This window comes from Thamnophis elegans, chromosome 2, assembly GCF_009769535.1.
Source record: "Thamnophis elegans isolate rThaEle1 chromosome 2, rThaEle1.pri, whole genome shotgun sequence".
Classification (NCBI taxonomy): Eukaryota; Metazoa; Chordata; class Lepidosauria; order Squamata; family Colubridae; genus Thamnophis; species Thamnophis elegans.
This window is the reverse complement of record NC_045542.1, coordinates 54,388,493-54,416,156: the sequence shown is the minus strand read 5'-3', so window position 1 is coordinate 54,416,156 and position 27,664 is coordinate 54,388,493. Positions and strand designations below refer to the sequence as shown.

The window sequence follows — 27,664 nt, the reverse complement described above, 5'->3', positions numbered from 1 at the left end:
ATTATCTCAGAGAAAACTTGACCCAAGTAATCCAGGGTCCGACTCATAGAGCGGGACACATGCTTGACCTAGTGTTTCTCTTGGGGCAGTGGAGACGTGATCTCGAGTTAAGGGAAATAGACATCTCACCCTTGTCATGGTTGGATCACTTCCTGTTGAGGCTTGATTTTTGGAAGCTACTCCCCCCACCACAGGGATGTGGAACCGATTAGGTGGTTCTGCCCCAGGCACCTGATGGACCCGTTGGGTTTTCAGAAGGAGCTTGGGGAGATACCTGACTCTCTTGCCCACAATCCGGCAGAGTCCCTGGTCACCGCTTGAAACATAGCAGCAACTGGGGCCCTGGATCGGATTGCGCCTTTTGCGGCCTCTCCACGGCAGTGGATCCAGGTGGGCTCCTTGGTTCACTGAGGAACCCGGGAGATGAAGCGCCAAAGAGATGCCTAGAGCAACGCTGGAGGGCTAATAACTCCGAATCCGACCGAACACTGCTAAGATCCTTTATTAGGACTTATCTCGTGGCGATAAGGGCAGCAAAATGTGCGCATTTTTCCGCTCTTATTGCATCCACAGAATCTTGCGGATAACCCGTTCCCTCCTGAATGGGGGGGAAACGGGGGATGCCTTGAAGGGCTCGAGCTGAGGAGTTGCTCAGTTCTGGACCTGGACTCCGTTTGGATAGAACCAGCAGAGATGCTGAGGGAGGGTCTTGCTCAGACTTTCTGGAATGAGTTCCAGCTTGTCACCCCTGATGAAGTGGACAAGGCCATGGGAGCGATGAGTGCCTCCACCTGTTTACTGGATCCATGCCCCTCCTGGCTGCAAGGAGGTAACACGAGGCTGGCTCCAGAGAATCACGAACGCCTCCTTGATGGAGGGATCCTTTCCAAGGCCTCTTAAGGAGGCGGTGGTGAGACCCCTCCTCAAGAAGCCTTCTCTGGACCCAGCTATTTTTAAAAATTATCGTCCAGTCTCCAACCTCCCTTTCTTAGGGAAGGTTGTTGAGAAGGGGGTGGCCCTCCAACTCCAACGGACCTTGGATGAAGCAGTTTATCTAGACCCTTTTCAGTCTGGTTTCAGGCCTGGTTACTCCACCGAAACCACTTTGGTCGCACTGACCGATGATCTCTGGCGGGCCAGGGACAGAGGGCACTCCTCTGTCCTTGTGCTCCTTGACCTCTCAACGGCCTTCGATACCATCGACCATGGTACCCTTCTGCGATGGCTGGAAGAGGTGGGAGTGGGAGGCACCATCTTACAGTGGTTTTCCTCTTACCTCTCCGACAGGTCGCAGTCAGTGTTGGCTGGAGGACAGAGGTCGACTCCTAAGCCCCTCAATTATGGGGTGCTGCAGGGGTCGGTCCTGTCCCCCTCCTAAGGATTTAACATCTACATGAAGCCACTGGGCGAGATCATCCGCCGGAACGGGATCAAATACCACCAGTATGCGGGTGATACTCAGTTGTATCTGTCCGCCCTGTGCCAACTCAGTGAAGCGGTGAAAGTGATGTGCCAGTGCCTGGAAGCTGTTAGGGTCTGGATGGGAGTGAACAAACTCGCACTCAATCCTGACAAGACCGAATGGCTGTGGATGTTGCCCCCTAAGGACAGTCCATCCAGTCCGTCCTTAACCCTGGGGGGAGAAAAATTGCCCCCCTCAGAGAGAGTTCGCAATTTGGGGGTCCTCCTGGACCCGCAGCTGACCTTGGAACACCATCTGTCGGCTGTGACCAGGGGGGGGCTTTGCCCAGATTCGCCTGGTGCACCAATTGCAGCCCTATTTGGACTGGGAGGCACTTCAGACAGTCACTCACGCCCTCGTCATCTCAAGACTGGATTACTGTAATGCGCTCTATTTGGGGCTGCCCCTGAAAAGTGTTCGGAGACTGCAATTAGTCCAGAATGCAGCCGTGCGAGCGATACTGGGTATGCCAAGGTACACCCATATCACACCTATCCTCCGTGAGCTGCATTGGCTGCCCATTGGTCTCCGAGCACGATTCAAGGTGCTGGTTATCATCTTTAAAGTCCTGCATGTCCTAGGACCTGGCTATCTGCGAGACCGTCTTCTGCCACATACCTCCCTCAGACCAATAAGATCGCACAGGATGGGCCTTCTCCGGGTGCCTTCAGTGGGACAATGCCGGCTGGCGATGCCTAGGAGTAGGGCCTTCTCTGTTGCCGCTCTGGCCCTATAGAATGAGCTGCCCCCAGAGATCCGGGCCCTGCCCACTCTCATGGCCTTTCGCAAAGCCATTAAAACCTGGCTTTTCTGGCAGGCTTGGGGCTGTTGACCTCTTGATTGAGGTCTAGCCCCTTCTGATTGGGTGTCTGTTGTGTTCCTTTTTAACCTTGTTGTGTCCCATTGTTTTTAATAATTCTTTTTATTTATTTTTTCATTTCTGTAAGCTGCCCGGAATCCTCCGGGATTGGGCAGCATAGAAATTCAATAAATGAAATGAAATGAAATGAAAAACAAAAAGAAAACTAAGCCTACTAATCTTGTCTGTGGATTATTTGGGAATTAAGGATTTTACACATTTTGAATTTAGTGTTTTTCATCAGAACCCAAATTCACATTACCCCTATTCCAGTTAGACAGCTATCTTCTAATGCAGCCTTGGTTGATATATTAGGGAACATTATTCAACAAATATATTATTTTTTTTATCACATTTAGAAATGGTCCATCCCCCTCACAGAGGGTCTATGAAGGTTCTGCCCCTGCTGTGGCGTATGGAAACATCTGGAAAACATCAGGACAGGGAAATCTGTTTGGGCAGTTTGGAAACAGACCTCAACAATAAGAAACATGATTTGGGGGTGTTCCATGCTACAAACCATGTTCTGATCGTCCTAGAATCTGATGCCTTTTGACAAAACAGGGTTTTCTGATTGCCACTTTCACCACAGAGAGAGCTTCACTGACCTCCATTGAGAAGCTGGTATTGCACACTGTATCCTTGTACTTCTTTATCACAGTGAGGTTCCTGCCAGCTGACTTTCAGTGAGGTTGGCCCCAGGGCAGAGAACACCAAGCGAGTTGGAGTATCCGGAACATTCAGAAGCTGCATTCTAGAATCTGAGGCAGATAGAAAATAGCAAGATTAGATCTGAAAGCAAGGAAAGGACAAAATGCAACCTTCCACATCAGCATGAGACTTCCTTTTGTGTCAAAGAACAAGCAAAGAGTAAGCTGAGATGTTGAGAATGTAGCCAGAAGAATTGAGGGGAACAGCATAGCTGAAGAATCATTGGACAATGAATGAAAAGAGCATCAGGGCTGCATTGCATGGTAACATGCATCAGGAAAAGAAGAGGAGTGTTCGTTTTATCAGGGAAGCTATTCTTTTTCTTGTCCCCAGGTCCTAAATCCTCAGGGCAAGGCAAGGTTCCAGGTGGAGGTTAGATTAAACTCACCCACATGACAAACTAGGGCCTAGCTGATCAGAACTTCATAGACATCTTCAGAGTCAGCCTTTTGTGGCTGAGGAGGACAAAATGCACCCTAGACTGTTCATTTTGCAGAACTTTTAGTACTCTCTAAGCTTGATCGTTTGCTTGCAGATGTTTCATTATCCAACTAGATAACATCATTAATGTAAGTGAGTGTAGGTTTTGCTATCTTTTAATAAATAGTAGCTTGCCCTGACAGTTTGGGTTGGGGTGTAATTTTCTTATAGCAATAGCAATAGCAGTTAGACTTATATACCACTTCATAGGGCTTTCAGCCCTCTCTAAGCGGTTTACAGAGTCAGCATATCGCCCCCACAGTCTGGGTCCTCATTTCACCCACCTCGGAAGGATGGAAGGCTGAGTCAACCTTGAGCCGGTGAGATTAGAAACGCTGAACTGCAGATAACAGTCAGCTGAAGTGGCCTGCAGTACTGCACCCTAACCACTGCGCCACCTCGGCTCTTCCTTCTTGGTGATTACTTGATTAGAATACCATTTTCTGCCTGATTGTTTGTCTTGTGTTGATCCCTGCTTATCTGAATATGGGCTGTTGGAGAGTATGTGTTCTAATCTTTTTGTTTCCTGCCTAGGTTTTTTATTGCCTTTTTTTGAATAGTGTGTAAATATGGTTTATTTCTGTAAGTCTATTTGTCTGAACATCCTAGGAATTCCGTAGCATTTTTCAATTTGGCTTAGTTTATGATGTTAATAGCTTCCCAGTTGAAACTTGCTGAGTTTTGCTATGTGTTACGAGATTACTGCTTTTTACTGCTAGTTGATTTTTGTGGACATGTTTATGGATGTAGTCTTCTGCCAGTCTATCCTACAAAGTGGCTTTTACAACTCTTGCATTGTAAATGACTCCTGCTTTTTCTTTTTTTTCCATAATGCTATTCAGAATGGGAAAATAACAATTAAATATAGTTATATGTTTTAAAAGGAACATAGTGTAATATTTGCCTGTTTCGACTTGAGGAGATGGACATGGAGACAGAAGAATTGCAGATTGTTAAGGATACTGCCTGAGCACTAATTCCTTTGAGCGTGTAATATAATAACTGAAGTGATGTAGTTAAAACATGAAAGCTATCAAAGGGAAAGAGATGGAAGGTTAGAAGGCAGAGCAAATTAGCACAAGCACACAAGCAGATCTACAAGCAAAGCCACTTGAAGGAACTTAACGGGAATAAATTAGCAGTTTATGAGATGAGTCACTGGAGCAAACAGTCTTGCAGTTGATCAGCCATGCCATTTGCTATACCTAAGTACTTGGAAATCCAAGAAGGCCCATCAGTCATGACTATAGAATCCCGAGCATCATTGCTGTCAGAGTAACCCATCACATTTGCCCTCCTAAAACCCGCATCCTGCGGGATCTGGGGTATCCTTCTAGTTTCTTCGTATGTGGGAGAGAAAACATTCTTGGAAGGGTCTAAAGGACATGCCAAAACAGAGAGAAAGAAAGACACACCATTGAGAGTACCAGAAAAGATTGCAGCACCAACACCAGGCACAGTGGCTGATGGAATAGCTGGAGGAAGAAGGAATATTTTCTTCCTGTCTAATGCTAACTGGCATGAGAGATCAAGTGAGAGAAAAAGAGTTCAACTAACTGGAATCTCCTTCAGATAGAACACTGATTATTCTCAAATCACTAACAGATTAGCGCACATTAGTTACCTACCATGTCCCGACACTGAGGTATATTCTCTTGTTAGCGATGAGTTTCCGATCACTCTTCTCTCGTGATATACACGTGGACTTAGATGATTTCGGGTTAAACTTCCACTACCAGCAGGGAAGGCAAAATCCAGTCGGCCATTCATCAAGTGTTCTGGAAATTATTCAATTTGCTGCAGTTAACATCCATAACCATGGATATGCATCTCAAGCAAGTTAATTAATATGAGATCTGATAATAAATATATCTTAGAATACCTGGGCTCACGGTCTGTGCTAAGTCATAATGTGGTTTAATTTTTACTTAGTGAACCCAAACACTATGGTTCATATATCAAGGTTTATGTCAGTATGCTGTATGAAATCAGCCAACTGTGGCTACATTAACCAATCCATGTTTAAATTAAAGAAATAGCTCAATAAGATATGTGAACTCAAAGTTTCTAGTATTAAAATGTAACCAAGTGCCTCCAATATATTGATTTCAGTTGTATTTTTTTCCAACCAGATATGTTGGTTGCAGATTAATTGGATTCAAAGCTGAAGGCACCTGAAGAGCATCAGTTTGGGAAACATTGACCTCGGCTTTACTCTGCTTCTGATCTATAAAGTACATTCTGGGGCTACATAAGAACCAACATCCCTTATGTCATATCACTTAAACCTACAATGCACAACAAAACATCAATATCAGAATTAAACAGACTGAAAGGACCAATAAGAAAAGAGCAAGGGTTGGTTAGTTCAGAAGATGGCTTCATGAATGCCAAATGATGTACCAAATACTAAAGGACATGATATTCAAGTAATGCTATATTTTTTGAAAAAGAAAATGTTTTAAAGCATTCATTAAGTTCCTGTAAGACTAATATATTCAAATGTCTGTTCAAATAGTTAGAGATCCTTCATATTCAGAGGCATTATATATACTAGAACCAGATATTAATAACAAACACTCTGGCTGGTCATCTCTTTTTTCTGTTTTCTGAGTTCTCTGTTAACTCTGTTAACCACTATTGGAAATAATGAGGGCAAGATGAAGAGACATTCTTAAATGAATTACAGAAAATGCTCAGGGGCAGGCATTAGTTCTGTCTCAACAGCTCTCAGAATGTTCTGAATTTTTAAACAGTTGTTGGAATCATTGGTTGATTACACAACGTAATATCCCCTATTTGGCATTGTTCAGATATTTAGTGCAACAGGTTCCATGAAGGAGTAGCTGTCACGTGAAGCAGCTGGAACATACCAGGATGGTGAAAGTTCACCAAGTTTAGCATACTGAAGAAAATCAAAGTTATGAGGTTTTTTTGTAGCAGGTAACACTGTTGTCCTATGCTAACAAGATTCCAAATGGGAGGTGGGGGCTTCTAAATATTGCAGAGGGGACGGTTTCCTTCAGGTATAATGGATTGGGGGAATGAATGCCAGCAATGGAAAAGGCTGAAGGAAATAATGGGTCTATCTTTTTGACCACCATTTCCCCCTCCCTCCCACGTCTTCTACCAAGTACCTGGTAGGAAAGGAACTCAGATGTCTGAATTGATGGTTTACAGAGGATTTTTGAAATTAGCTTGTGAGCTGCATGAAGGGCAGAAATATGCAACATGTGTTCCAAAAGAATTCTCTCTTTTTGCACTTCCATTCTGCTTCATTCAATTCCATGCCTACTATAGCCCTGACTTTGGTACTAAATAACCAATCATAAGCAGATTCCATTACAAATGCTAAATGCCCCATGCTATTAACATGTCCTTGTAGCTTGTAGAGGGGTAGCGTGAATAAATTATATTCCAGGGCCCTGGAGTAGGATGAGACATCATGGTTACTGGGAGGGAAGAAGGTGGCCATCCTTCACCTGCTTGGGGCTGGGAAGTCCCACTCCTTGGTAGGCTGCCGCTGGTTGCATCACTGTCCACTAGCTCAGAGGGGGTACTACCCTCATGGAGGAGACACTCTGTGTCCGAGGAAAAGCAACTGCTGTCCGAGTAACGAGGGATCAGTTCTACTGGGAGTCTCCAGGTGACGTGACGAAGGTCCAGCTCGTCCCCCAGCAGCTGCACATATTTCCATCGAGAGCCTTTTGGAACAAGTGAAGGACTTGCGTTGGCACAGTTGGAAGAGTGCAGGAAGCGCCAGGAGGGGTACAAAGCAGCCAGTCCATCACTTGCAAACTACCTGCAAATCTGCCTTAGTGTCTCCTAGCAACACTTTAGGGGGGAAGCACAATGCACAAGGACTCTTGTAGCTCTGAAAGGAGTCTGCTACATATGCATTGTATTTGTGCTCAGATTATGAGTGGAAAGTGGAGACCCGACCAGGATCCATAAGGCACACTCTCTGATTCTTGCCAATCATAGTAAAATTATGACATCCCATCTTTTAAAAAAAGTATCTAGACTAGTACTAGTATCTAATATCTGATCATAGGATCAGAGGTGACCTTCCTTTACCCTCTTCATTTAATAAATATAACATTGTATAATGAATAAAAACAAAATCACAATTGGGTATAGAATCAAATTAGACAAGAACTCTGAAGCAAGATATCCAGCAACAGGGAGCAAGAGTTAGTTTCCCAAACTGCCTTATTTGCACTAAGTTCATCATTGTCATCAGAAAGAGGTAGTCCTCAACTCACAACCATTAGTTTCGTGAACGAAGTTACAACAGCATTGAAATAAGTGACTTATGACCGCATTTCACACTTACAACTGTGCATCCCTGTGGTCACTGACCAAAGTTCAGATGCTTGGCAACTGACAAGAATTTTTGAGGGTTGCAGTGTTCTGGAGTCATATCATCACCTTTTGCAACCTTCTGAAAAGCAAAGTCAATGGGGAAGACAGTTTTGCTTAACCATGTGGCTTAATTAACCACTGCAGTGATTCACTCATCTCAAGAAAAGTTGTAACATGGGAGCGAAACTCATGTAACAATTGTCTTGCTTAGCAACGGAGGTTTTGGGCTCACTGTGATTGTAAGTCAAGGACTACCTGTAGTGATTTCTTGATTAATGTGTAGCAGGACCCCAAAATCAATCTATCAACCTATCAACCTATCAACCTCATCATCAATCTATCAGTCTATCAATCTATCATCAATCTATCATCTATCTATTTATCTATCTATCTATCTATCTATCTATCTATCATCTATCTATCTATCTATCTATCTATATCTATATCTCTCTATCATCTATCTCTCTATCATCTGTCTGTCTGTCTGTCTGTCTGTCTGTCTATCCATCCATCCATCCATCCATCCATCCATCCATCCATCCATCCATCCATCCATCCATCTATCTATCTATCTATCTATCTATCTATCTATCTATCTATCTATCATCTATCTACAATGCAGAGTCACCTGGAAACAAGTTTCACTGAGTTAATACAGTAGGACCTACTCCCAAATATGCATGTATAAGAGTTCAATGTAAGAATAGAAGGGGAAATCATTTTCAAACTTTCTGTATAATTTATTTCTCAATAATTTATACCAATGGCCATAACTGTATGACAGCTGAATCATGCTGCATTAAGTTGTGGTTATGCCCAAATAAATCCATCTATGTATTACCGCAACCTTAAAAGCACATTACTGTATCACCTTATCATGTATCCACACACACACACACACACACACTGCTGAACTGAAGCACTGATTTATAGAATAAAATATCAGAACATCATTGTGCTTGCTGAATTATTTTTTCAAATTGCAAAATTACACACAAGAAGTTGACTTTTGACTGCAGTTGGGACCAGAATTCCATTGCTAAGATCAGTTTCTTCAGAACCCTTGGCTGTATGGAAATTATTGTATCCAATATCCACCCCTCTAAGCAATCAGTGCTCCATGTCAGGAAATTATAACTGTCTTGTAGATGGGCTAAAGGAACAGTTTCATTTCCGCTGAAGACAATGCAATTTTCTAATATCTGTGTTATCTGAAGTGGCTTGTTCTCAAATATGTATACACTGGAAAAGAATAATTAAGGGATAAATGAAGTGGAGGCAGCTACTTCATGGAAGATTATTTCCAAAGCTGGATATAAATAAGGCTAAAGGAACAGCTAAAGTGGGAAGGGAACTATTGCTCTACAGCAGATGGGCAAGGTCCAGAAAGAACAATTCTTTAAGGAGAGCCAGACAGTTGGGGGGAGGGTGGGAAGGGTCTACATTCTTTGAACAATAGAATCCAAGAATCAGCTAACAGGACATTTTGCTATTTGATCTTTGAAAACTGAGATAATTCTACATATCCTTAACACATCCTAATGTGGGAAAATATTTTAACACAATTTAATTGATTATTTTAAATAACAATTATTAGAACATTTTATTATGTATCTTTCGGTTTAAAAATGCACAATATTTCCATGATCTGAATTCCTCTTGAATTATTGACATTGTACCTTGACTCAAATAAATCACAATATGGAATCCATAGATAGAAGCATTACGTCTGCCTTTGTTCAAAAGGTTCAAAAAATCTTTTGTGGCAAGAAATAGAGCAAGGTAATTTTCAGAAGTAGGCTTTAGTCCTGACTAAAAATTTGGAACTATATGCTGAACCAAAACCAAACACACAGTACAATGCGCTTGAAACTTCTTTTGAAGAAATCAATCACATGCCTAAATACAACAACTTACAAACTGGTTCTCGTATATACTTTGTTTATTTGACCCTCAAAAAGGCAATAATTTTGAAACTCTATGACGGGCAGACTCCTTTTCTATTCGCTACCCAGGTCAAAATGCATATATTACTAGACTACAGGGGGCCAATGACTTAAATAGTATGGATTGATGGGATTAAGAACTGGTTTACCAACATAAGCTCCTAACCTCTGGTGTAGATAATGGGATTTGGTTGTTAGTCTTTTTGTCCTGGTTTAAGTTATTACTGGTTTTGGAAGGCATATTTTGGTTTTTGGATTTGTACTACCTCAATGACTGATAGCAGTTAACTAGGAAATGGGAAACTAAAAAAAAACCCTTTAAAAATGATTAGTTGGGATGACTACTGAAAGCTGAAACTTTCATTTCAGAGTAACGGATGGCAAAGGTATTCTTACAAGTCCAGTGATCTGACGGTGAACTTCTGCCATGATATTGGGATTAGATCAGTGGTTCCCAACATGGGGCCCAGGCCCCACACCCAACAGTGGGACAATTTGATTTTTAATGGGGGCACTTTGAACCTTGTTTAAACCAAGTTAATGGCCTTTTAGGCTTCCTCCGTGTGAGTAGAGTTCACTTTTTAAGTAAAGTAAGAATTAGGAAAAATAAAGAAGAATTAAAAAAGGAAATGGGAGAATTGAAAGGAACAATAAAAAATGTAGAAGATAAAGTTGAAAAGATACAGAAAGCCTTAACAATCAACGAACAGAAAATCCAATGTATGGAAGAAAAAATATAACACTCAGATCAGAAGATGGGAAAAATGGAAATAGAATATAGGCAACTTAATAAAGAATTGGAATTGTCAATAATCCGACTCGAAAACGAAAAAGCGGCATTCTACCTAAGATTTCAAAACATACCGGAAGAGAAGGAGGAAGATCTGAAAGGAAAAATGATTAATATCCTTACTGAATTTCTGCAAAAAACAGAACAGGAACTGAGAGGAATTATTGATGAGGCTTACAGGGTGAATACTAATTATGCAAGGAGACATAGGCTCCCGAGAGAAGTACATGTAAGATTCACTAAGAAAACTGCCAGAGATGAAGTGTACAAAAAAACCAGAGAAGAGACGATTATACTACAGGGAAAAGAGCTGACCATGCTTAAACAGATCCCACGGAGAATCCGGGAACAACGCAGGCAATACCAATTTTTAACAAACAAGTTGAATAAAAACAGAATAATGTACAGATGGCTGGTATCAGAAGGGGATCTGGTATCTTGGCAAGGAAAAAGATATAAGAGAGAATTTAGAAGAAGCACACAAATTCTATGAAGAACACTGTAATAGGGAAGGAAAACAAGGAAGCAAAGAGGAACTAGAATACAGAAGTCAAGTGGAAGAAACATCAGAAGACAGCGAAAGAAGCAGGAGAGAAGAACAGAGGCAAGAAAGAGAAAGAGCAGAGAAGGAAGACAGCGGAAGAAGCAGGAGAAAAGAAAAGAGGCAAGAAAGAGAGAGCAGAGAAGGAAGGCGCGAGAGGGAAAAGTCAGATACAAACTAGAAGTAAAAGAAACAATCTCAACTAAAGATGGATCAAGAAATAACAATTATGTCGATAAACTTGAATGGACTGAACTCACTAAAAAAAAAAGAACCCAGATGTTTAATATTCCTAAGAAATTGAAAGTAGACCAGATATGGATTAATTGGTATAGATGGATGGAGCAAAGAAATAAAAAGCAATGAAAGAATAGAACAACTCTCAAAAATAATAATTATGAGTAAAACAAGGGGGTCATGATTGGTGAAATCAAATCAGGATGATAGCTGGCATATAGACTGTAGAATGATAGAGAAAAAAGGAAATGATATGAAAAAAAATGGACTTGTGAAAATAACACCCTCAAGAAAACATAAACTGGATTTGAAAGAGACACCCATAACAATAGAAAAAGAAAGGAAGGGAAGAAGGAAGGAAAGGAGGGGAGGAAGGAAGTAGAGAATGAAGGGACGAAGGAAAGGAAAGAAGTGGAGGGTGGGAGAGAGAGAGAGAGAAGGAGAGATAGTAGGAGAGGAAGAAGAAATGTGGAGGAGAGGTAGGGGAAGAAGAAAGAAGTAAGGAGAGGTGGGTGGAAGGGAGAGAAAGAGAAGGAGAGGAGGGAGGAAGAGAGAAAAAGAGAAGGAGAAAGGGTAGGAAGGAGAAGAAAGAGGGGAGAAGTAAGGGAAGGAAGAAGGGGAAGGAGCGGTGGAAGGAAGGAAGTAGAGAAGGAAGGGAGGGAGAAAAGAAAAGAAAGAGAAAATAAGGTGAGATGTGGAGGAGAGGTAGGGGAAGAAGAAAGAGGTAAGGAGAGGTGGGTGGGAGGGAGAGAAAGAGAAGGAGAAGAGGGAGGAAGAGAGAAAAAGAGAAGGAGAGAGGGTAGGAAGGAGAAGACAGAGGGTAGGAGTGGGGGAGAAGTAAGGGAAGGAAGAAGGGGAAGGAGAGGAGGAAGGAAGGAAGGAGAGAAGGAAGGGAGGGTGTGCTGTCCCAACAGTGTATAGCCAATTTAAGAATTAGAGGCTGTCTCCTTTAAGCAACTATCTCATGGGAAATGTAACTACCTTATGGGAAATGTAGTCCCATAACATGTGACCACATCTGTGCTCCCTGATTGGGCAGTGGGGTATTTTGCCCGGGAAATTGTTTTATTACTGCGCACTCACTGAATCGCTATCAGCACTACCAGAAGCAGCTTTGCACCAGCGGCATGGGTTAGAGGAATTAATGTCTTTTTACACTACGTGATGGGACAGATCAGGGAAAGTCAGAAGAATCTTAACACTGAACTGTAAGTTTGCTATTAAGGATTCCTGATAATAAATGTGATCTGAAAGATATTCCCAAGCGTGGAGTTAACTGGCTGCCCGAGCAGAACCTCATTGCCCAGAGCAGAACAGAGGGAGAAAAGAAAAGAAAGAGAAAATAAGGTGGTGTCATAGCAGGTGTGAAGGATGGTAAATAATACATTCCAAATTATACCTTATACCCTTTTAAATGGAATAATAATAATATAAGAATGGCAAAGAAAAAGAATAACTATGTGAATGTATACCTATAACTGCATGTAATAGATGACAGTAAAAATATAAAGCACAATATAGGTAAATAATACTTGATCATAAGTAGCTAAGTATAAATAAATAAAGAAATGTATATAAAAATGGATAATGAGTAACGAGATTACAAACGCAAGATAGAAATGTATAGAAAGGAAAACACTAACTGCAAAGAAACCGATTCGGAACTGCTGTATGATATACAATGGAACTTATTGTTCCTATGTTGTTTTTAAGTTATGTGGTTATTTTTGTTAATGTGTTTATGTGTTCTGTTGATGTGCTTATGTGTATAAAATCAATCAATCAATCAATCAATCAATCAATCAATCAATAATTATATGTCAGGGGGGGGGATCAGGATTTTAGAGATGCTTAGGTGGGGCATGGCCAAAAAAAGGTTGGGAACCACTGGGTTAGATAGAAATGATAGTTTCCTATTTTGCTGCATTAGAGGAAAATCAATGAAGTGCAAGCACAAAAACAATTTACAGTCCTGTTTTGCTATCACGGGTTGATAAACCACCAAACAGAAAACTTCCACTTCAAAAGTATATGATTGGATATTCTGAACTCTGAAACCTCCACACAAAGCATTCCTCAGATTTTTTATTTTTTAATTTTTTTTAGAGAGGCTAATAGGGAAATCACAGGTCAAGTCTAGCACAGTAATTTCAATAAGGACCCACCAGAGGCCTCCTGATGCATCGGAGAGCCTGGATCATAGCAATTTGGAATTTATTTATTTATTTTAGTCTGGAAGGTAGTGTTAAATAGGTAGGACCTGATAGCTTAACTGGACTTTTTGTTTCTCTTTTTCTTGCCTTGACGTTTTCTTATAGAACTTCTGGGAGCCATAATATTAGCTCCGCCTTAAAATATGCTTGATTGTAAATAATAGGAAAAAAAATATTTGCTAGCCTGTTAATATGGTGCTCAGCGTGTTCAAGTTGTTTTGTATTGCCCTCGTACAGTATATTCATTTTCTCTTATATCTATACTTCATGAAAAATGGCAACCAAACATTTTTTGCAAGTTATAACGAAGCATACTGTACCAGAGTCATCTGAGACGCTGGGATGCTTGCTACCAGCTGGTGAACGCAATACATCTGTGCTGTACATTAGAAAGCTGTCATAGTCTTCTCTTTCTTGTGCATCAATTATTGGTACATCAGGAATGATAGGAACTGCAAAAAAGGAAGGAAGGAACCAAATATAAGTTGGATTTTTTTTTTATGCAAACATAATGAATCCCAACCATACTTTATATCAAGATACTGTTTGATCTAGTACTTTGATCTAATTAATATGAGACATCGTTTCACTGGAGAAAACTGTCAGCATTGAAGCTCTTTGATTTAAAAATATGCATGTTAGGATAACAATACTGGGATGTGGTTGAACAGTATATTTAGCATATACAATTAAAAGTAAGAATATTACTAAACAGTTTGATCCCTGTTACCAGTGGTATCCCATTAAACAGTGAATATATGCCACACAGTATAGGTCTGCAAATACAGACTATAATACTGGTTGTATAATACCCACACAATAGAAGCACAAACCCAAAGGGATATCTCTTAACAACACTGTATTAGTTCAAGCCCAAAACAAAAATTCTGTATAGCAGAAGCTTGACCGTACACATTTGAAAAGCTATGATAAAAACTTACTGGACATGGGACGTTTTGGCTGTGTAGCCAAGTTAATGGTAGCTTCTCTTTCTGGCCCCCATCCAGCTCCATTCTTGGCCTTCACTGTATAACGGTAAGGCTGTGATTCCCGTAAATTTTCAATCAGAACCATCCGCTTCTTAGGGTCCTCCACCATGACTTTCTTCATGGGGCCAATGGGTCCTGAAAATATATATATGTATATGAATTTGATATATTTAGTCATTTTTCCTTTTCAACCCAGCCAGCTTTCCTGCTTAAGGGAGGACTAGAATTCAAGGACTCCTGGTCTATAGGCCAGTCCTTTTACTAATGCATCAAATGGGCTCTCGTTGTATTGGATTGGCAGAATCAATCTAATGGTCTCTTTTCAACAAGCAAAAGGTTTTATGTGAAGAAATAAGCACCAGGGTAAGGCAGCCAATATATCCCGTCAAACTGGCTATCTGTATCTTAAAAAATTGGATACCTTGAAGTACCAGCAAGAACAGTGTTTTCTTTCTAACTGGACTGAGGCCAAAATCTCTTCATAAAGCAAAAATTTGAAAAGCAAATTATTGAGATGATATAACATTTAATGACAGAAGTTTAGGCACTATGCGAAGTATCAAATAGTGTGGAAACAGTTGAATGCATGGAGTGAAAGACAAAGACAAGACACCAGGAATGTTGTAAAACATGGGCTGCAAAATAAACTGCAATAAGACTGTAGGATCCAATCTGGGTTGGTTACTGGACCAGTGGTTTTGTCTTCTGAGCTTTCAGACTTGTGTTGGAGCCTATCGAGAGGCTAGAGAGAAGTTCCCTGAAGATAGGCTCCAGGATGAGTCAGAATCTGAAAGCTCAGAAGACGAAACCTCTGGTCTCGGTGACCGACCCAGAATGGGTCCTACAACCTTATCCTCAGCCATGTACATTCCAGAGGTGGTATTCAGCAGGTTCTGACCAGTTCTGGAGAACTGGTAGCAGAAATTTTGAGCAGTTTGGAGAACTGGTAAATACCACCTCTGACTGGCCCTGCCCCCATCTATTCTCTGCCTCCCGAGTCCCAGCTGATCAGGAGGAAATGGAATTTTGCATTAACCTTCCCCTGGAGTGGGGAGGGGATGGAGATTTTACAGTGTCCTTCCCCTGCCACACCCATCAAGCCATGCCACACCTACAAAGCTATGCCCCAGAACCGGTAGTAAAATTTTTTGAATTTCACCACTGGTACATTCCCTTTTATCTGTGCAATAAGACTATTCAATAAGAATCTAAGCAAGAGAAGCAAAGTCAAGCTTCACACGCAGACTAACCAATTGTATCCAACCTACTGAGAGATAGGTGTATGTCATACTTCCTATCATCACCATTTGGGGGTTTCATAGTCTGCAACTTGGATTAACAGTTTTGATATCATAGGTTTCAAGAGCAAAGACCTCCAGTGCAATGGCCTTCTAAATGCATGCAACTGAAATACTTTCATGAAGATATTGAACAAATTAGCCAGATACATGATTTTTAAGGGTAGCCCACAGATTTCATGCTTACTGTTTTCCTCGTTGACGAGTCCATAGCTGACCTCATAAGCTCTGATCATGCCGTTTGTTTCTGCAGGCTCAGCCCAGCTCAGCTGCGTCACAGTGGAGGAGATGACGTTGAAGGCCAAGCGTCCAGGCTCACTAGGAACTACAGAGATGAAATGCAGAAACTATTCTGTAGCAATTAACACACAGTGTAGGAATGTTTGAATGTCTTTGAATGCATTGAGGGAGGAATACAAAGAGTTGGCTACCTGAAGCTGGAAATAGCACAAGAGCTATATAATACAGTAATTTTAAAGCAGATGCCCTAAACATCAACCAAGTGCTTAATTTAGGAGCATTTTCTGCTCCCCATAGGAATTCTAAAGTTGAAATCTGGAGTTTGACGGATAAATGTATATTAGTATTTGGTATTAGTTAAAAAAAGAAGCAATTGACACACAGCCAGCCACAAGACTAGTTCAATAATGATGAATAACAACAACAACAAAAATTATATATGTTATATAGGGATGCCACATTCATCCTATTCCAACAACCTAGGAAAACAATCAGGTTTTTAATGATTGTCTGAATGTCATCAGACTGAGCCGCAGTGGCAATGGTTAGAGTGCAGTACTGCAGGCTGCTTCTGCTGCCTGCCGGCTGCCTGCAATTTGGCAATTCAAATCTCACCAGGCTCAAGGTTGACTCAGCCTTCCATCCTTCCAAGGTTGGTAAAATGAGGACCCAGATTGTTGGGGGCAATAGGCTGACTCTGTAAAACCGCTTAGAGAGGGCTGTAAAAGCATTGTGAAGTCTAAGTGCTATTGCTATTTGGATGAGAGCCATAAGGGTCTCTGGGGGTGATGACATTCCAGAGGGTAAGTACTGTAACAGCCTAGTTCCTAGATCCCAAAGGTGACACTGTTTCATTGTCAGGAACTGGGAACATGCTTCCTCTGCCTGAAGTAGCTGGATGGGCAGAAATAATCCGATTCTAACTCTAATTTGAAACTCAGGCTGCTTCAACATAATCTCCCCAACCAGTGCCTTGCTTTGTCTCTAGCCAGTTCATCTGAATATGATTCATGAATATGCTGATGCTTGATGGATTAGGCTTGCAGAAAGGAAACCTTAGATGGCCCATTTTTTTTCTGTCAAACTCCGTGGGATGCAACCTTACCTTCCTCAAGTGTTCGACAGTGGATCACCTTAGAATAAAGCCCTTCCCCCAAAGCATTATAGGCACAGGCTTGCATTTCATAATCACAATAGGGGTACAGGTTGGTCAGCTCTGCCGAAGGTACTTTGGAATCAAACAGATGAGCCTCTGATTCAGGGTCTCCTTGGATCCAATATTTCACCTGCAGTCCAAAGAGAAAGACTTTCCCTTTTAAAAATTTGCATGAGTAGCCAAGAAGTATTTACCATCACATCATTAAAAAATAAACGGAAAATTCTCATTCACAAACGTTACTATCCCTAAATGAACAGAATATGGGCAGAACTCTGCAATGCAGTGCCATAGTTTTACAAGATGTTATTTTTATTCAGGTCCTCAAAAGGTAATGAATGAGGATTGTTCCCTTATGCATCAGGAAAGACATTCATTTATTAATATTTGGAAAACTGAATTCTGATTCAATGAGTGTAAGCAATGCAAATGAATAAAATCTTCAAAATGCAATGCAGGGGCTCTTTTGCTTTTTTAAAAATTAAAGATGTATTTTCAAAGAAGTTAAAATCTATAAATAGATGTATAATTACTGAAATTGTATAGTTAATGCTAATGCTAAATAGTAAATTGTATAGTTAATTTCTGACTTTCCCTTTGTACTCCAACAGATTTGCAATACTTATTGGCAAAAACTTTAGAAAGCAAATCCTAAATGTATTTTCCTTGCTTGCACAGTTTTTTTCATGAGCCTTTCAGGAGTCCCATTTCATGCGCATGGGACAAGCAAGAGTATGCTTCCCTCCATACACAACAGTCTCACATGTCTTTAGTGCTTTGCTTTCTATACCTTGTATCCTGCTGGTTTGCCTGGTGGGGGCAACCAATTGAAGCGTATCTTTCTAGAGCTTAAGGCCTGTGAATTTGGATTAAGAGGTGCTGCAAGAATGCCTCTAGGGGAATATGGAAGCTGAATCTCTGATGCCACAGCTTCTGGAAGGAGAAAAAAGGTAGAGCAAATTACACTACTTTGTAAGCAACTAAAAAAATCCAAGTCAAATGATAAAGGATTAAGACATGTCATAAACTGGGAGAGGCACAACAGTTACTTCACACATCTTTAAGTGGTGAGAAAAAACTTCTTTAGAAGAAACTTGGGATAATAAGAGATAAGTGGTATTAAACACAGGCCACATTCTCAGGGCTAATATCTCTCAGGCAGGGGTGGGTTCCTGCCAGTTCTAACCTCTTCTATAGAAGAGGTTCCACAAATCTACAGTGCCGTTTAGAACCGGTTCCAGCTCCCTTCCCCCGCCCGTCCACACATCATCAAGATGAAGAGTGAGAGGAGGAATTCTGGGAGTTGAAGTCCACAAGTCTTAAAGCTGTCAAGTTTGAACACCCCTGGGGTTTTTTTTTTCTAAAGGGTTAGGAGTGCAAGGGTCTTGTAACTTGACAGCTTTAAAACTTGTGTGCTTCAAATGCCAGAGTTTCTGAGCCAACATTTTGGTTTTTAAGCAAGAGTGTTGTTAAGTGAGTTTCACCATATTTTACAAGTTGGCCACGCCCACCCAGTCACATGGCCGGTAAGCCACTCCCACCCACACATGGCCGGCAAGCCACTCCTACAAAGCAGGCCACACCTACAGAAGAGGTTCTAAAATTTTTTGAAACCTACCACTGCTCTCAGGGATACTTGATATTCTATTTTACCTGATAAAAGGCTGTTGCTAGTTTTTTTCCACTTTTTGCACAATATTTAACATTCGGAGACTGTTTTCACAGAAACAACATAGTTCACAGAAGAAAAATACATCTCACTATAAGTTTTGAAGATGAAATATGTGTATCCTGTATCATTATAAGGAAGGTTATGCAAGTTATTTGGCACAGCGAAGAATTGATTGGAATCATAAAATGATGCACAGAAATACTGTATTGCAGAAATCTGTTGCAAGGTAATATTGGTCATACTATACTGTACTATACTATACTATATGATATATCATTCATTTACATAAACTATGCAAAGTAAAAATAAAACAAATAATTATAAAAATTGTACAACAAATTAGTTACAGTTTTATAGGATTTCACTAGCAAAATTATTTCTCTAATTGTATCCCAATGACCACATCAAACAATGGCTAAAGGAATATCATTAAAACACTCACAATTATGACAGGACATACATGACACAACACCTCTGGCTGAAACTCAAAGCAACATTGAACAAATGGGATTTGACTTTTTAATGACCACACTGCTAGCTTATGAATGAGCATATATTTTATGGGAATCACATTTTATTAATTTTGTTGATCCTAAATACTGAAGTCTCGGTGGTTCCATCTGCCAGAGCCTAGGGAATCAAGAAGTTTCAACGTCTCTACAATACAGCACCACAGACAAATGATATTTAAGCATCAAAATGAGAATTGTCATTGGAAATAAATGTAGCTCACCTGGATCAACAATTGTCACGATGGTTTGAGGGTATTTGCCAACCTTTGCCCCAAATCTGGGATTGATGAGATCCACTGCAAATTGTTTCAGCTGCTGGTTCTGAAGGAGGGCATCAATCTCTGTCAACTCTATCAATTTGATTTGCACTTCCTTCTGCTTCTCTCCAGGCAGGAAGATCAGATCACCCTCCGCAAAAACATAATCCTGGAAAGGTAAAGAGAGAATACACTGAACAAGGTACTATATTTTTTACATTGAAGTATTGAATCATCCATATTCTGTCCTTCTGATCCAAAGGCACCACCCAGAGTACCTTGAGCCATATAATATACAGGTACATATTTTAAAAATACATAGAAATAAGAGGTTCGGTGGCCTTGGGTCTACAGGGCTGATAATGGACTGAAAGCAGCACCAGCAACTTCTTATTCCTAGTTTGTTTCTCTTCCTCTCCTCCTTTGGCTATAGAAAGAAGATGATGTAAAATCTCAAGTACAGAAGAGGTGAAATGCTTACTGTATAACTTCTCTCTAACACAAACCATTGTTCCAGAGGACTTTTTAACCTTTCTTCCCAGCCTCTTCCTTCACAAAATTACTGTGCCCTCTGCTCCACTGAAGCTTAAAAATTGAATTGGCAGGCATGGAAGGTGTTTTCTTTTCAAGACTTCCCCTGTACAAACTCCTTCCTCTGAATACATAGGTCTCAATTAGAATTGTGCCCCAAACTAAACAGACAAACAAACAAAAATCCCAAAGAAAAAGCAAAAACACCAAAGGCGTACGTTTTAGTAAACAACATTTAGTCTACAGATTTATGTTGTAAGATCTGCTGGTTTATTCAGGGATTTTCCCATTATTATTATCAAACTATCTTTTAACTCACATAACCAGCCAAACCCCTAAGGATCCCAGCAACGGAAAGATGTTACATAACAAACAATGTACAATACAGTAAACAAAAAGTCTAGAAAGACTAATGGAAAACCACGTCATGTCAAATTAACTAAGCTATAAGCAAACCAAGAAGGAGTCAAGATCCAAGTGTCCTCTAGAAGAGCTCTGGGTGATTAGGGCTGGAGCCAACAGACCCCCAGTGGGAGGTTGTTTCAAAGAACCATCCCAGCTTTCGCAAAGAACAACTGCAGCCTCCTTCAATTCCCTAAAAGGGGAACATTATTAAGTTTTCTCAGGCATAGCAAACTGGCCAGGCTAATTTCAGTGGGAAAATGTGGTTCTGCCAAGCCATGTGATAGGTTAGTACCAGACCATCCAAAAGCCTGTTGGCAACCAATGTAGGGGCACAGAGCTGGTCTAATATGGTAGGAATGCAATAGCACTTAGACTTATATACCACTTTACAGTGCTTTACAGCCCCCTCTAAGCTGTTTACAGAGTCAGCCTATTGCCCCCAACAATCTGGGTCCTCATTTTACCCACCTCGGAAGGATGGGAGGCTGAGTCAACATTGAGCCTGGTGTGATCTGAATTGCCAAATTGCAGGCAGCCGGCAGTCAGCAGAAGTAGCCTGCAGTACTGCATTCTAACCACGGCGCCACCATGGCTCATATTCCCTCTGTTATCCACAGGGCTACCATATGACCATGTAGTGGCCAAAAGTATTTGTGGAACAGTTATGAGAATTCTTCTGGTTTTCACAGAGTGCTTACTTTGCCTTGCTGAGCTGTGAGATCTCGTGTCCTGTATGATATCTGGGATTTTCCCTTCTCCAATATTTCTCGAACCAAAGGGATCTTAGCCAGCTGGTCAAAACGGTTGTATGAATAAACTGGCTCCAGGAAGCTAATGATGCTATTTGCTAAAGAGATACACAGATAATATGTTAACAATCTTAATCATCTAATACTGTAAAATAATGGTTTCATCTAGGCACTATTCCGACATATGATTACATTAGCAAGCAGGAAATATTACTAATTGCCCCCATTTCTAAGCTAGAGAACAAGATCTACACTTCAATATTAATAAAGGAGAATATTTGTAGCTCAGGGTTGAAATGAGAGGTCCTCGGTCCTCTCTAAGCTTGCTTGGAAAAATTTAGGAAAATTTTGTAGGAAAAAAATTGTCTGTAAGCACACTTCCACCAAAGAACAACTTTTCTTTCTACACGAATGCTTATGACAGCATGCCCTACCTATCAGTATCAGGTACAAACCTCCAATCAACTGCACACATGGGTGGAAAATAGCCCAAGACACTGGGCAAAAAATGATATGGCTCATGATTACAGACACACACAAGCAAGCTGAGGGGGCATCAAGGACCCCACACACTTCAATATTCCTCCAACTAGTTTCTTGATGCTCTGCATAGCCTAGGTTGGCAGCCAAGTTCAGATTTATTTTTTTTACTGGCATCCCTAATATTAACAGATATGTGCGTGCCTACCATCTAGATTGGAAAACCTCTGGATTTTGCTATGTTCCTCACCATTTTCATCCCTCCCTAAATGAATATGAGATTTAGTATTCCATAAACATCTGTTACCATAGAAAAGTGGAAATTACTGGAGGTAGATCTATTCTTTTCATATAGCTATAATGATGATCTGTGACCTCATTTAAGGCTTGCAAGTACCGGTTTTGCTCCTAGATCCACTTATGGCAGAAATCAGCTTGACATTGGGGAAGAATTGGGAAAAAATTTAAATATGAAATTAATGCCTTAAATATTTGCAAGGCTTAGAGCATTAATTCTACTTTTTAAAGTTTCCCTAATCCATTTATCCCAACTTTTGAACTTTCTGTTTCAGGGTGTGCTTTGAAGAGTTTGAAGGTGCTCTAAGTGTCACAAAAGGAGTTCTTCCATCTCTTGTCTATAATATATAGATAATACATCTGATTTTTCAGAAAACAGAAAGTTTTCTGACTGCCCATTAGAACAAAATCCTTTTTCAGGAACAAGCTACATTTAACTATGGCAAATAAACTACAGAAGGACCAGCCAGAAGTGATTGTATGACAAATATTTGTCCTCCCCAGTGCAGACTATCATACTACCTTGCTCTTTTATTATGGTGATGTTGACCTGGTGACGACGAATTTCCGCAGTGCCCACAGGAACATCAACAGCCTCTACTTGCAGCTGTTTTTCATCATCATCCTCTTCCCTGATGAAGAGGGGAACCCGAACATCCACCATCTCTACCCCTTCCTGAAACTCAATCATGCCATGGGCATCTGGGGGTAGATGGAGGCAAAGGAAAGAAAGGAGGATAAGTTCACAATTGGAAAGCGTGCTTATAAAATGAGCCCTTGGATTCTTACTACATATAGTTACTCTGTCTTCCTACATAATATAGGAGAGGTCCAGATAGCAATATCTTCCTGAATTTGCACCTCATCATTTATTCCAGTGGTGGGCAACATTCATTTTCCTAGATGTTGCTGAATTGCAGTTCCTAGTATTTCTCATGTTAGTCATGCTGGCCAGCAGATGTGGTATTCAGCCGGTGCTGACCGGTTCTAACGAACAACGTTTAGTCTGCAGATTAGCGGAAATTTTGAGTAGTTAGGAGAACCGGCAAATACCACCTCTGGCTGCCCCTGCCCCTGATTTATTCGCTGCCTCCCGAGCCCCAGCTGATCGGCTGGGTCGTCTTTTGTTGCCCTGCACAGGAGAACAGAAAACCTGGAAAGCAAGTTAGTGGGGTGGGGTGGGAGTGGGGATTTTGCAGTATCCTTCCCCTGCCACGCCACCAAGCCATGCCACACCCACCAAGCCACGCCCACAGAACCGGTAGTAAAAATTTTGAATCCCACCACTGCTGGCCACCACTTGGATTTACCTTGACATTTAGTCTGTCACTGAATATTTATTCAGGAAAGGTAAATAGAATAGGTCCACAGTGTCATGTGACTAAAAACTGCAGTCTTGTTTCTGGAGTCAGCCCTAGCCTTTAGTGCAATCGTCAGTCTGCATTAGGCTGTACAGATACTCCTCAACTTACAACCATTCATTTGGTGACTGTTGGAAGTTAACCGTGCAATGATACTGAAAAAAGTGACTTATGACTGTTTTCACTCTTATGATTGTTGTAGTAACCCCATGGTCACATGATCAAAATTTGGTATGTTTGGCAAACTGACTCATATTTATGATGGTTGTGGTGTCCTGGGGTTATGGTGGTCACCTTTTGCAACCTTCTGACAAGCAAAGTCAATGAGGAAGCCAGATTAACTTAATAGCCATGTCACCAACTTAACAAGTGCAGTGATTCACTTAACCACTGTGAAAAGGTAGGTTGTAAAATGGGGCAATTTTTTTTTTTTTTGGTATTTATTGGACATTTATAGGCCGCCCTTTTCCCTGAGGGGACTCAGGGCGGCTTACAATCAAAAAGGAAAGGGAGTGTAGGACAATACAAAAAGAAATGTGAACAAAAATAAATTAAACAGTAAAACTCAACATTCACTCAGCATTCGGGAGGGGCGAAAGTAGACTTATCCCCAGGCCTGACGGGCTAGCCAGTTCTTGAGGGCTGTGCGGAAGGCCTGGACGGTGGTGAGGGTACGAATCTCCACGGGGAGATTGTTCCATAGTGTCGGAGCCGCAACAGAGAAGGCTCTTCTCCGAGTAGTCGCCAGTCGGCACTGACTGGCGGATGGAATACGGAGGAGGCCAACTCTATGCGATCTGATGGGACGCAGGGAGGTAATTGGCAGAAGGCGGTCTCTCAAATAGCCAGATCCACTACCATGGAGCGCTTTATAGGTGGTGAGTAGGACCTTGAAGTGCACCCGGAGATCGACAGGTAGCCAGTGCAGCTCACGGAGGATCGGTGTTATGTGGGCGAACCGTGGTGCGCCCACGATCACTCGCGCGGCCGCATTCTGGACTAGCTGAAGTCTCCGGATGCTCTTCAAGGGCAGCCCCATGTAGAGCACATTACAGTATTCCAGCCTGGAGATCACAAGGGCTCGAGTGACTGTTGTGAGGGCCTCCCGATTCAGGTAGGGCCGCAACTGGCGCACCAGGCGAACCTGGGCAAATGCCCCCCTGGTCACAGCTGAGAGATGGTGGTCAAAAGTCAGCTGTGGGTCCAGGAGGACTCCCAAGTTGCGGGCCCTTTCTGAGGGGTGTAAGTTTTGTCCCCCCAGCCTGAGTGATGGTATGTTGGTCAAATTTTTGGGAGGAAAACACAACAGCCACTCGGTCTTGTCTGGGTTGAGTATCAGCTTGTTTGCTCTCATCCAGTCTTTAACGGCTTCTAGACCCCAGTTCATCACGTCCACCGCTTCATTGAGTTGGCACGGGGCGGACAGATACAACTGTGTATCGTCCGCATATTGGTGGTATTTTATCCCGTGCCTCCGGATGATCTCGCCCAGCGGTTTCATGTAAATGTTAAATAGTAGGGGGGATAGGACCGACCCCTGCGGCACCCCATAAGTTAGGGGCCTCAGGGACGATCTCTGCCCCCCCACCAACACCGACTACGACCTGTCCGAGAGATAGGAGGAGAACCACTGCAAAACAGTGCCGCCCACCCCTATCTCCCGCAGTCGTCGCAGAAGGATACCATGGTCGATGGTATCGAAAGCCACTGAGAGGTCCAGGAGAACTAGGATGGAAGCATGGCCTCCATCCCTAGCTCTCCAGAGATCATCGGTCAATGCGACCAAAGCGGTTTCTGTGCTGTAACCGGGTCTGAAGCCAGACTGGAAGGGGTCAAGATAGTTAGCTTCCTCCAAGGTACGCTGAAGCTGGAGAGCCACCACCTTCTCAACAACTTTCCCTACAAAGGGGAGGTTGGAGACTGGACGATAGTTATTAAGAACAGCTGGATCCAAGGACGGTTTCTTCAGGAGGGGTCTTACCACCGCTGTCTTGAGCGCGGTGGGGAAGTACCCCTCCCGAAGAGAGGCGGTAACAACCGCCTGGATCTAGCCTCGTGTCACCTCACTGCTGTTGGCAACGAGCCAGGAGGGACACGGGTCCAGTATGCAGGTGGAGGCACTCACAGCTCGCATAGCCTTGTCCACATCCCCAGAGGCAACTTCCTGAAACTCAACCCAGAGATGGTTTGCCAAGTCTTCTCCTTGTGTCTCGGCTGGATCTACTGGGGTGGAGTCCAGGTCCGCTCGAAACCGGGCAACTTTGTCCGCCAAGAACTGGACATACTCCTCAGCCTTACCCTGTAGGGAGTCCCCAGTCTCCCTCCTATTTAGGAGGGAGCGGGTTATCCTAAACAGGGCGGCTGGGCGGGACTCGGCGGACGCTACCAAGGAGGCAATATATGTTCTTTTTGCTGTTCTTAAAGTCTGAATATACTCCTTGGTGCATGCTGTTAAAAGTGCCCGTTTCGACTCGGACCTATCGGACCTCCACGAGTGCTCTAGGCGTCTCCTCCAGCGCTTTACCTCCCGGAGCTCCTCAGTGAACCAAGGAGGCCTCCGGGAGCCGCTGACCCGGAGGGGCCGTAGCGGCGCAATCCGGTCTAGAGACTCCGAAGCTGCCGAGTGCCAGGCAGCGACGAGGGTCTCCGCCGAACTGTGGGCGAGGGTATCAGGAATAACCCCAAGCTCCGTCTGGAACCTAACGGGATCCATCAGTCGCTTGGGGCGGAACCAGCTGGTCGGTTCCTCCTCCCTACGGTGGGGGTTTGGCCTCCGGAAGTCTAGCCTCAGTAGGTAGTGGTCTGACCACGACAGGGGTATGATCTCATTACCCCTCAGACCAAGATCGTAACTCCACTGCTCCGAGAGGAATACGAGGTCGAGCATGTGACCCGCTGAGTGAGTTGGGCCTCGGATTACTTGAGTCAAGCCCATGGCTGTCATGGAAGCCATGAACTCCTGCGCTCCATCAGAGTGTTCACCGAGCGAAGGCAAGTTGAAGTCCCCCAGAACTATAAGTCTAGGGAACTCAACTGCTAGCTCGGCTACTGACTCGAGGAGCGACGGGAGGGCTGCTGCAACGCAGTTGGGAGGCAGGTACGTAAGCAGCAGACCCACTTGACCCTTGAGGTCCAGCTTCACCAGCAGGGACTCACACCCGACAAGCTCCGGAGCAGGGATCCTACGAGGTACTAAAGACTCCCGGACTACAATAGCCACACCGCCACCCCTTCCCTGGGCTCTCGGCTGATGTAGCACCTGAAATCCGGCTAGGCACATCTCAACGAGGGGGACTCCTCCCTCCGTGCCCAGCCATGTTTCAGTAATACATGCCAGGTCTGCGCCCTCATCAGTTATCAGGAGCTCAGGAGCCCATTTTCGCTGGTAGAGCGCTTGAGCCACCTCAGGAACTGACACAAGTGATGTCAATCTGGCCATGCCCTCTGACCCCCCCACTCCAAGATCAAACACAACCCTCAATGAAATCAAGTTTGACACCCCTGCCTTACAGAGAGAAAACTGTGTATGGAGAAGCATTCCATCACAGAAGGCTCCACCCACCCCACAATCGGTCTGAAATGGAGCAGCTTAGACGCTAAAGCAAAAAAGGAGGAGGAGAAGGAGGAGGAAGAGGAGGAGGCCCCTACCTTGGTCTGCAATCACAGTGTAGTAACCAGGTGACACTTTTAATTCATGGAAAGCTCCTTGCGAGACGTGCTTCTCTGTTACTTTGATAATTTCGTTCCTGGCTGAGCGGGGAGCTGGGAGCACCGTGTCCACAATTGTGTGGTCTTGCCTGGAAAGAAGAGAAACATCAGGATGCCTCCCCTGCCCATGCTTTTGTTCTGCCCCCACCCCACCCCCCAATCAGAGGCATACTGGCACGTATGGCCACATATGAGAAAACATGACAAATGAAGCCCTGGTGTTATATAAAGGAGGAAAAAATCATGCCCAAACTGATCAGCCACCTCAGCTTGTGCTGTAGCAAGATGCATTCATTGCCCACAAATGCCCACATAAATTCATAACTGCTAATCCACAGACAATACTGATCTAGAATACTTCTAAAGAGCCACAATGGGACAGTGGTTAGAGTGCAGTACTGCAGG

At 42.8% G+C, this 27,664-nt stretch overlaps 1 protein-coding gene across 5 annotated transcripts in view; it reads right to left on the bottom strand.

The window, feature by feature from the left end:
* Positions 1-27,664, bottom strand: part of ITGB4 (integrin subunit beta 4) — a 91,206-nt gene that overhangs the window by 5,741 nt on the left and 57,801 nt on the right. For 2 of the 5 annotated variants that reach the window (XM_032211281.1, XM_032211280.1), the window contains 12 exons: positions 27,200-27,348; positions 22,713-22,892; positions 21,363-21,511; positions 19,693-19,897; positions 18,078-18,220; positions 17,237-17,417; positions 16,079-16,216; positions 14,546-14,728; positions 13,925-14,056; positions 6,995-7,216; positions 5,141-5,290; positions 2,930-3,082 (listed from right to left, as the gene is read on the bottom strand). In XM_032211281.1, the coding sequence (XP_032067172.1) occupies positions 2,930-3,082; positions 5,141-5,290; positions 6,995-7,216; positions 13,925-14,056; positions 14,546-14,728; positions 16,079-16,216; positions 17,237-17,417; positions 18,078-18,220; positions 19,693-19,897; positions 21,363-21,511; positions 22,713-22,892; positions 27,200-27,348 (1,985 nt within the window). Of the gene's footprint in view, positions 1-2,929; positions 3,083-4,717; positions 4,889-5,140; positions 5,291-6,994; positions 7,217-13,924; positions 14,057-14,545; positions 14,729-16,078; positions 16,217-17,236; positions 17,418-18,077; positions 18,221-19,692; positions 19,898-21,362; positions 21,512-22,712; positions 22,893-27,199; positions 27,349-27,664 lie in introns of all 5 variants that reach the window. The other 3 variants (XM_032211284.1, XM_032211282.1, XM_032211283.1) reach the window with 3 other exon arrangements.